Raw genomic sequence first — 11,094 nt, forward strand, 5'->3', positions numbered from 1 at the left:
AGTTACCTAGCATGAATGGTATGATACAAAATGGTGTCTTTGACAGGATCAGTATGGCACAATATTCTCTATTATTAAGTAAAAATGATACATTTAAAAATCATAATTGCCCAGGTCCATCAGGTATTCGTGCCTTTCACAAAGTTATAGCTATTCCAGAAAGCGAGGTTACATTCTAGACCCTGGAACATTGTTTCTTCCACTATGGAAATCTGCCATGATGGAAATCCAATGAATTTCCACCTATCAAGACCTAGTTTCTGCAGAATGCTATTTTGCTTTTTTAAATGATGACTCCATCCACTATGAGAGAGCCATATACAACTAGACATTAGAGGCCATTAATTCAATAGCAGGGTATACTTTATGTAATGGAGGGCCAGATATGTCATTCTAATGAGCAAAGATGCAGGTTGCAGGGCAACCATTTGAGAGCCCTGAAAATATGAAACAGAGAAGATCTTCATCTATGATGATTCCTGGATAAGGACCCTGGAGATGGATGGTCAAGTGGTCTGGAATCTGGAAAAAATAGAATTGTCAATTAAAAGTTGTGCTTCATGCTTTTCAGTGATCCAGTTGCTGAACATTGACTAGCACACCATTGGTCACATCCCTCTCATCCTGATCTGGCTAAATGAATATTCTGTAGAATCCAAATTACTGAAGGATATGGAGGATTATCGGTCAACAGACAAACATACTTGCTTTCAGTTACTAAGGGTATGCTACCCTTACTCTTTCTTCTCAAGTGAAAGCAGTTATTGGGTGTTTCCTCAGAAGCCCAGCTTTGTGACTTCATTTATTTAGTTCTGTCTTTGCAGCTCTCTCCCACTCTCATCCCCTCTTTGTTCCCCTCCCTCCTGCTGTAGCTGCTGCATTTAATGGACCTCAGAATCACTCTGCATCCTGCTTTGAAAAGGAAAATACTTTAGCTCATTAAATTTTTATTGAATTTTCCAGCCAAGGGAGACTACATACCAACTATACCAGGTGGGGTGATTGAGGAGAATGAAGTTGGGACTGGAAGGAGTGGGAGTAAAAGAAAAATGTTACATCTGCCTTTCTGTATGTGTGAATGAAGAGAATTTCAAGCCTCATTTGTTATTAAACTATGAACATTTGTAATTAATATTGGGTAATTCTTACTTTTACATTGTATTTTTCCTACTTTAAAGGAAGATTTTAAAAAAGTAAGTGGTTCTTCCCTGACTTTTTTTTTTCCTTTCTTCTTTCCTTCCTTCCTTCCTTCCTTCCTTCCTTCCTTCCTTTCTTCTTTCCTTTTTTCTTTCCTTTCTTCCTTCTTTTCCTTCCCTCCTTTTTCCTTCCCTCCTTCCTTCCTTCTTTTCCTTCCTTCCCTCCTTCTTTTCCTTCCTTCCCTCCCTCCCTTTTCCTTAGACTTTTTCTCTTTAGAAAGACAAACTAATACTTGAGTTCTTTAATTCATGCCTTGGAAAAGGAGTCAATTTCTTCAACACACTATTTAAAATCTTCAAACTTGAGACTTTGAAATTATTTTCTTCCTCTTAAAAGTTAAATTTATTCATTTAAGAAAGTGAATTTTCTATCCCATGAATTAAGTCTATTCTCTCCCAAAAGAAAATCTGGCCAGTTAAATGATAATTCATTATAAATTTTTATTTCAAAATGTAAACATCACTAAACATGCATAACAAGTTAGGACAATATATTTTACAATTCTGTTAATTTCTCTTTTTGCATAGGACATCATGACAATATATAATCTATGCGATACAAAATACATAGAAAGTTACAGCAGAGCACATGTAGACCAGTATGGAACTGTACAATTGTAATACTTTAATGTAGTGATTTAGAAAGTTGATGAGGGACCTTTGGAAGCATTGGTGTGTTGCTGATTTTTTTTTTTTAAGATCAGACAGAAAATGAAAATGTGTGTTTTATGGAAATGGTCTAGGACCTTCAGATTTGACCTTGGCTACTTGCAAATAGTTCCCTTAAAGATCTCATCAAAAAGGAAAGGACAGGATTTATGTATGCGGGGATCTGGAGGTAATTTATCCCCTAGTCCCTGTGCATATATATACATGAATAAGGCTATCTGTACACTCACAGATCAAGATGTGACTCCCCCCAACCCCAAATGCAAAACCAAGTATAAGTTGTTTAATAAAAAGACTGTCTCCTGATTGTTCTACCCTCTGAGGCTAGGAACCTCTATTTTAAATGATTTTACAAAATCATGGGTGATAATAGAAAAAAAATTCTTTCTTCTCTATCACACATTAAAATACAATCCCTCAACCCATGTTCCTGTGCCCACAAAATCCTTGGCATTCTTACATTTGTTGACTGTACAAGGTGGCAGTGACTGAAAGCAAGGAAAATCCAAAACATCAAATTAAGCAAAATTTTAGATGTCAGTTCCTCCCATCCTCACTCCAGCTAGAGTCTTAGCCTGTGCCATGCCATGGGGAAATTATCCCATTCATTTAATTTCATAGAATAATATGGAATGAAAATCTAGATCAAGGGCAAGTTGACTAATAAGTCTCTCAAGTTCTGAGCAGAAAGGGACAGATTTTAATAAACAGGATTTAAATTCTTAAGAATTGATCTGGCAAGTTTTATTTCCAAATAAGAAAGCAGAGTTCTTACCATTGTTTTTTGTTTTCCTGATATTAACATCTCCAAGATGAAAGGGAAATGAAAGAAGTGGGGGCACATGGTGTGAGAAAGCTATTCACTATACAGATTACTTTCTACAATGAGAGGAGGAGAAGGATATCTTAATTTCTTTTAAATTTTAATTTTAAAATTTTAAAGACAAATTGGAGAAAACACAGTAATATGGGCTGATAATTTGGGGTGTGATATCTATACAATCTGAATTTCTAACTTCAATGAACCCAAGATTCAAATTTCCTGTCAAATAAAATTCTTTATAATAATATGGGATATAACAATAAGAAAGTAAATCATTTAAGAAACCTCAGTTTCTACTCCACAAAATAAATATCTCTCTTAATTAGGTTATGTTGCCCATCAATATAATAGGTTGGACTTCTAACAGAAACCAAATGAGAAATCCACCCAAATGTCTCTAGGACATGCCACTAAAATCCAGTGTCAGTGGGTCCCAGTGTCAGGAAAACTATTCATATCAACATATATATATATATTTATGTATATATGTACATATGTACATATGCTATATACACAATGTATATACATACATATGTATGGTTTAAATCTTTGGATAATAAAAAATACAGGATGATCTAAGTTAGAGGTGTCAAATATGCAGCCCAGTGCTGTACCAGATTAAAATGTAATTGGGAAATATTTAACAAAATAAATAAAAATATAATAGAACATAGATAATATGTGATTATCTATAAGATAGTTAATATGTGATTTTTTTAAATCAACACAACAATCCCCTGGATCTTTATGTACAGTTTAGTGATCCCCTTCTTTTCTATTTGAGTTTGATACCATTGATCTGTCATCTCTTCTCTATCATTTTTCTGCAACCTCGTTGGTTGTAATGTAATCAAGAAATAAAAGCTTTTATCTTGACTTTTTGGGAGAACTGCCTGAATTCCATGGAAACAAATCAACCAAACTGATTAATTGTGAATTTATAGCTCTAGCACAACAAAAATGGGCTAGTAGTCCCTCAAAGTTCTATTAATGAGAAGTCACAAAATATGTTAACCTACCCTTGTGACTGTATGGCTATGATAGATGGAATGAATTGTTGTAGTTATTATTATTGGAGATGAAGGGTTCGTTTTAGTGGATAGCATTCAGTAGCGATGCTTACCTCCTGCTTTGGGCTAAAGAGCAGGGAAAAGCCATTCTGAACTGTATCATTAATTCCCTGCCACACTCCATAACTTCAAACTCCATCTTTTGTTTCATTGATGAAATGACACAAATCAATATGTTAATGGAGTCTTAAAGCTACAAAACCACATTGTCCCTGCTTACTAGACAAGAGATTTTTCCTAAGAAGTGGAGAGGGGATCAGACTGTGCCTTTTAATGTACTGGGTAGCAAGATCCACATAGGAGAGCAATTTATCAAAATACGGTATCTGTCCCTAAATTGTTGGGAAACTTAAAATCACTCCGCTCTGGGAGTTTAAGATTAACACAATAGAGACTATAAATTGAAGTAATCTGATGCTTTGCATTTATTAGCACCTTTCCAAAAGAGGATCTTAAAGCCCTTTATAAAGCTGATTGTGTCCATCCATGGTTTTTTTTAGTCTTTATGGCTATTTAGGATTCAGGAAACATTCAGGGAATTAGACCCAGTTTTCCCAGAAACTAAGACAAATTTTTCTATAGGGTGTGTCTAGGCATATGAGGTGAGCTTCAAAATTTTGGAAGGGTAGTTTGAAAAATATTTAGATATGGATCAGCACCGCTTTAGTCCAGGAAAAGTTAGCTGAGATAGTTGTGGGGCAAGTTCCCTTTAAATTCATCATTCCTCCTTCCCTTTTAAAATCTCCTCTCATTTTTTAAAAAAGTTTTCAAATGTCCACTTTAAACATCCAGACCCACAGACATCTGAGATGGCTCCTAAACATCAAATAAGTGAAAGAGTCCCAGATGTCTGGGAGACATATTTTGAACCCTAAAAAAAAATGCTATTTATTTCAGGTGAATTTTCTAATGTATAAACAAAGGCTTGCTCTTTTTTTTTTTTTTTCCAACTGAGGTCTGAGTTAATAAGGCTTTCTAAGTTGTTGTTTTTTTAATTGCATTCCTTTTGTTAAAGACATACTACAGGCCACACAAATTGCCTTCTGAATTCTACTTCTAATGAAATGTCCCTCTGATGGGAGAATTCTATTTGCACATACCCCAAATCTAGCTAATGAGACAAAATTTAATTCAACAATGATTCAGGTGACAAAATGTAAATTAGGTCCTGCAACCCATCAGCAAACAGTAGTTCCATCATCATGTCTCAGACATGGATAATAGCCTGATTGCTCACTTCTAGGCACTACCCCCAATTCATTTCATCAAATGGAATCAAAACCACTTTAAGAATGAAGACAATACTGGATTCCTTGAAATGACCAATACCACACCATCGTGTTCAGGTTTCCATGATACAGTAGAATCCTATATTAAGGCAATGTTGCCCTTCCATCTAGTGGACAGAATGGCCAAAGATTCAGGTCTTACAATGAAATTTAAATGAAACAAAGTGCTTTCTTTGGGAATTGCAAACTTTTCTTCTCTTCTCCCTCTCTTACCCCTTATTCCACTAATGAAACAAGTTCATTATTTTAAGAATTCCCTTTATTATTTTTCTATATGTGCAAAATGTGGGATCTGAAAATGCATTTCAGCAATCACACCAAAACTAGAAAAATCACTTATGGGCCCCTCTGTAAATGGCTTTAGAAACATGTGCACTTGACACAGAAAAAACTAAACCAAAAATACCTGAAGCATCCATCTCCTTCTCTATCTCCACTTGCACATGAGGTCATTCAGTAACCACAATGCCAAAAGACTTTGGGATAAGTTTCCCTAAGCCTGGAATGTGAATTCCTAATATTTGAAATGTATATAAAACATCGATTTTCTCTGAAAAGCATCGCAACGACTTTGGAAAACATGATAAATTTGGCAGTCAGGGCCATCCAGCCATACCCTTTGAGACAACCATTTGGGTAGAATACACCATAATTTCCCAAGTTAGCCTTTTCCTATTATTCTATAAACACATTATATTCCTTCTCTTCCTGGACCTTTATTTTCAACCAAAAAGTCCAGTCTAAATAAATGAGAATAATTAAATTAAAGTGAAGCCAGGTGACGGTCGATATGTACATATGAACACACAGTATGTAAGTACATATAATACTAATACACATGTATGTGCATATATGTGTATATGTGTGTGCACACACATATTTAAAGACTGGAACAGCCATACTTTAACCTGGGCTTAAGTAGCCACCCACCACACAACTGAAACAGTGCAAGACATCATGAGCAACACAACTGTTAAATGCAAGTACCTATTATGCTACTTAGAAACCTCTAGCATATTATTAGCCTATCACAGTTAACATACAGTACAAAATTAGAAACTGGCAAATTGGAACAATGCAAAGCAGCAAAATGAGAGAGGAATTGAAACTCCTTTGGAATGTGGAGGCATTCTCTTGATGACAAACAGCAGATCAAGGTACTATATGTGTGTAAAATTTCTTTGCTATGCTGTACTTTCTGACATTTCCTTTCTTACAGTAATATGAAACAAAAATGCAAAATAGAGGTCCAAAGGACCCCCCACTTCAAAAAACTCACTCTGAACGAACCTAAGTGAATCAAAAGGACTTCTTGATAATTCAGGCCATTGCATTTAACTTGAATGGTCATTTCTTTCCAGGCAAAGTGAAGTGTATTCCAAAAAATAAAAGAAGTCAAGGTTTCTACAATATTAGGTGTAACTGTTGAAGAATCACTTGTCCTGGAGCAGAGAAGAAGGAAAGAAGGGGTTCTGAGAGCAGGGAACATGGTTAAGAAAAGGGATGTGGAGATGGTCACCAACGATCAATTTTGAGTAAGTTTGACTGAGTGTGGGAAAAGGATATAAGGATGGATCCTATTTTCTCCCCTCCCCTCCCCATAGTGGTAGCTTGGATCAAGGGAGAAAAATCCCTGTAATGTTTTACACTCTTCCTGTTGGGAAGAAATTGGAGGAGAGGACAGGGTTTGCAGCACGTTCTGCCAGCATTTTTGATAGGCCAGTTCACTTTACCCATGAAAGAATTTCTCCAAGTCACAACGTTCTAGTTTCTTGCGATAGAATATAATTTGTGCAGCATATTGTGCATGGTTATGCATGTGTGTTCTACATACATATACGCAGCACACAGGCTATCCACACACCTGAAAAAATGTCCCAATAGTTAAAATGTCCTCCTTCAAATTCCCTTTTTCTTACATGGAAGATGTCTTAGCAGCAGCCACCGGGCTACTTTAGGAAGCAGTGGAGTTTTTTGAACCATGGATGAGCTAATAACACTTTTTGATGCTTAAAAAATAGCTGTTTTATCTTTCCAGTCAGAGTACATGTTATTATAATTAAAAGTTCCTTTTGCTTTTACCATTCACCACAATTATGTTGCAAGGGGGTAGAGGAACTTCCTGTGTTGTGCAAGTTCACTATTTCAATGGCTTTCATGGGTGCAGTAGGTAAGTACCTCAGTAAGAATTGGTGTGGGGGCAGGGAAGACCGGCCAGCACAGGACTCCTTCCACACTCTGCTTCCTCAGAACTTCAAAAAGGGGGAAAGTCGGTCTCAGTGACAGGGCTTTTAAAATTTCCTGCTAATTCAGTGGAGAGAGAATGCTTGTAGCTAAAGGGTCCCTGGGGACAAGAATAATGACAGAATGCCATCTCTCAGAAGCAGTGGGGCCTTAGCATAGCCAAAGCTTTCTTTCTCTTTGCCAATCAGGCTTAAGGCATAAATTTTGGGGAAATCTCTGCAAGGCCTAAGTGCCTTCAATTTGGGCCTTGAATGGGGAGACTTTGGGTTTTTTGTTTCTTGGAGCTGGAAGTGAGATCCCATCTTGAAGAAATAAGCAGGGTTACAGAACTCGGCACTCAGAAGCAATGGGCAGGTGTTGGGAGTAGGGTAAGGGAGTGGAAGTAGGGAGGAAGTGGGGAGGGGTGGGGAGAGCCAGAAGCAAGACTAGAGAAGCACTTTCCTCACAAGCCACAGCTCACAGACCCCTGAGTTTGGGCCTGCGTGGTGTTAACACAAACCCAAAGAACACATTTCATTATGAAACTGACCAGTCAAGCACTAGCTTCCAGTCCTTGTTTCTTTTATTATCATCATCATCATCATCATCATCATCATCATCATCATCGTCTGTCTTTTTCCCCAGTGTGTGAAAGAATCTAACAGAAAACTTCTGAGTGCAAATCTATTTACAGAGTAAGGCTGCAGTAAGGGTGTGTCTTCACTGTACTTATTGTGTAACATAAATATCCATCCCTGAGAAAGGGGAAGGGGTGGGGGGTGGGGGAGAGTTCAACTTAGTTGAATTTTAATCACATAGTTTTTTTTTTTTTTTCTATTGTGCAATTTGTGGTTTTTAAATTTTTTTTATTTTTAAATTTTTTTCTTTTTTAAAATTTCTTTCTTTCTTGTTCTTCTTTTCTTTTCTTTCTTTTTTCTTTCTTTCTTTCTTTTTTTTTTTTTTTTTACAAATCTGCTTTGACACCTGAGGTGAAGAAAAGTTTTGTTGTTGTTGGCTTTTAAAAAATGTTTTTTCTCTTAAAAAAAATATAGGTTAACAAGAAGCATATGGCTATAAAACAAAAGGAATATTTAGATACACGAAATGAATTCAATCCGTCCATTGGTAAGGTTAGTTCAGCCACCCACAGGAATTGGTGACAAGTATTTGCCGAGACTGCAAGCTATAACTGAACTATCCCCCCCCCCCCAAAAAAAAAAAAAAAAAAAAAAACAGCAACAACAAGCAAGAGAGATCCGTAGACGTGTGCGACACAGACTCCACAGAGTGCTTGGTAGGTTTTGCTGCTGCCCGGTCCAGGGAGATCAGGGCGAGCTGGCGGGGCTGATGGTGGGGCTGCTGGCGTCCGAGCGGCTGTAGTCACTGACCGAGCCCGTCCGGGAGCTGCTCCCGCTTCGCCGCTGGAGCATGCTGGGGTGGAAGTTGGCGTGGCGACGGGCGTGTTTGGTCAGATGGTCACTGCGCATGAAACGCTTCTCGCAGATGGGGCAGCTGAATTTCTTCTCCCCTGTGTGGGTGCGGTAGTGCCGGGCGAGCTCATCGGACCGGGCAAATTTCTTACTGCAATCCTGCCAGCTACAGGCAAAAGGTCTCTCGCCTAGAGGGAGGAAAAGATAAGAGCATGAGTGCGTCACCCACCTGAAGGGGTATTGGAACACTGAGTGATGATTTCTAGGCAAAGTCAGCCTCTCGGGAGAAAGGCGATGGATTCTAGGGAAGGAGAAAGGCTTTGGTAGATAAAAGCAATAGCCCCGGAGTCAGAAAGGCTAGAGTTTAAATCTCACTGCAGACACCAGCTGTGTGACCCCTCGGCAAATCACTTCATCTCTCCTAAGGGGGATAATAATTAAAACCTTCCTTATAGGGCTCTTGTGAAGATGAAGCTTAAACAATGTGTAAAGCACTCAACAGTGATAGGTAAAGTGCTGTGTAAATGCTATTAATAAAATATGCAAGTACATTTACCTTTTAGCAAGCAAAAAAGTGAATGATTGATAACAATAAATAAAAGTTTGTCTTTGGCATCCCTCCCCAGGTTCCCTTTTGTGTAGTTTTTTGCCCTTCCTGATGTCAGAGTTCCCTTCCAAATACAATATCTCATCCAGGCTTACTCTTGCTAGGTTCCCATTTCAAACAATGAGCTCTTCTTAAAGTCCAGATTCTGTCCTAGGTTCTGGTGATACAATCATAAGAGTAAAACAGGTCCTGCCCTCAAGAGGCTTACAATCTAACCAAGGGAGAAAACTGGTGCCTTTAATGTTTGAGAAGGAAGACACTAGCAGAAGAACAAGAAAGGCTCATAAGGTGATGCTTGAGCTGAGCATTGAAGGAAAGGAAGGATTCTGAATGGGGCAGAGGTGAATCATAAAAATCTTACTTTCAACAAAAGTCTGGTTTCCTCAAGGCCCCTGTTTTGTTTTTTTCCTCTTGGGAAGTTCTCAGTATCTCTAAACCAAACCAAAGTGCCAGTGACTGATAACAGAGAAGTTTGTAACTCTTCTCAGGGGGATTTGGGGTGGGGTGGGGGGGAAAGGCCCTGAAAGCTACATCTTGGAATTTCAAGGAATGAGTCTTGGATGGAGAAGAGGTGAAAAAATGAGAATTCTGGATACCCCCTCGCCACAGCACATAGGCTACCATACTTATCAGCCACTCTACCTCTGGAGGTGAGGCTTCTAATAGTCATGGGGGCTGGGCGGGTGAGACAAACCTTTGCATTATTAGCTCCTTCTAGAAAAGGAGGCTTAGCAAGACTTCTGATCATTTTATCAGCCTGGCAGATTTTCAGGGTAGTGTTTTATAACAGCTAATACCCAGCCAAGTACAGTTGGCAGAGACTGACTCCCATACTGCATTCTAATGGACCCTCTCTCCCCTAATGCAGCAAGCTTGTTAACCAGTCCCAGGTTTTATCTCCATGTGTTAACCAGGCCCTCTGAAGGGGAAAACAAGACATGGAAGCTCACCTGCTAAGCTGTAGCTAAAATTTCATCAGGAAACGGCAACCACAATCTGTTATGATGTCAGTAAATGCATGTGTGTATGTATGTGAGTGGGTTGGGGGAAGGGTGGTAGTGGTGTAATTCTTGTATCTACAGCAAAAATTCTGAATTTTTTTTGTGTCCCAGATCCCTTTGGCAGTCTGGTGAAGCTCACCGATTCCTTCTCACAATAAAGTTTTTTTTAATTCATAATTGATACAAATATTTAATTTCAGTTAGAGATTAGCGAAATTAAAATATCATTTCCACCCCCCCCCATGTAAGTTCCCAGACCCTTTGAAATTGCTGGTGGACCCTAGTACCAATTTTTCTATTCATGGGGAAGACTCAACCTTTTTGGGCCTCAGTTGCTATATCTGTACAAGGAAGAAGTTGCATCAGATGACCTATAAGTTGATTTTAATTCTAACAGCCTAGAAATTAGAATTGTTTTTTGTTTTCTTTTTCTTTCTTTCTTTCTTTCTTTTTTTTTTTTTGATAAGGCAATTGGGTTAAGTGACTTGCCCAGGGTCATGCAGCTAGGAAGTGTTAAGTGAGGTCAGTATGAATTCAGGTTCTCCTGACTTCAGGGCTGGTGCTCTATCTACGGTGCCCCCTAACTACCCCAAATTAGAATATTAAATAGGCAGCTAGGTGGTACAGTGAATGGAGCTTCCAGACCAAACCAGAACCTGAGTTCAAATCCAGTTTCAGACTCTTACTAGTTGTGGGAATCTAGACAAATCATCTAACCTTTATCTGTAAATTGAGGATATTAATAGCACCTATTTCTGAAGGTTTTTGTAAGGATCAAATGTGATA

General features: G+C 38.3%; 1 protein-coding gene across 1 annotated transcript in view; it reads right to left on the reverse strand.

The window, feature by feature from the left end:
* Positions 1 to 1,617: 1,617 nt before the first annotated feature.
* Positions 1,618 to 11,094, reverse strand: part of KLF13 (KLF transcription factor 13) — a 99,294-nt gene continuing 89,817 nt past the window's right edge. Inside the window, exon 2 of the mRNA XM_051980947.1 lies at positions 1,618 to 8,888. Coding sequence (XP_051836907.1) covers positions 8,596 to 8,888 — 293 coding nt within the window. The 3' untranslated portion in view covers positions 1,618 to 8,595. The remainder of the gene's footprint in view (positions 8,889 to 11,094) is intronic.

The sequence above is a fragment of the Antechinus flavipes genome, chromosome 2, assembly GCF_016432865.1.
Source record: "Antechinus flavipes isolate AdamAnt ecotype Samford, QLD, Australia chromosome 2, AdamAnt_v2, whole genome shotgun sequence".
Lineage (NCBI taxonomy): Eukaryota > Metazoa > Chordata > Mammalia > Dasyuromorphia > Dasyuridae > Antechinus > Antechinus flavipes.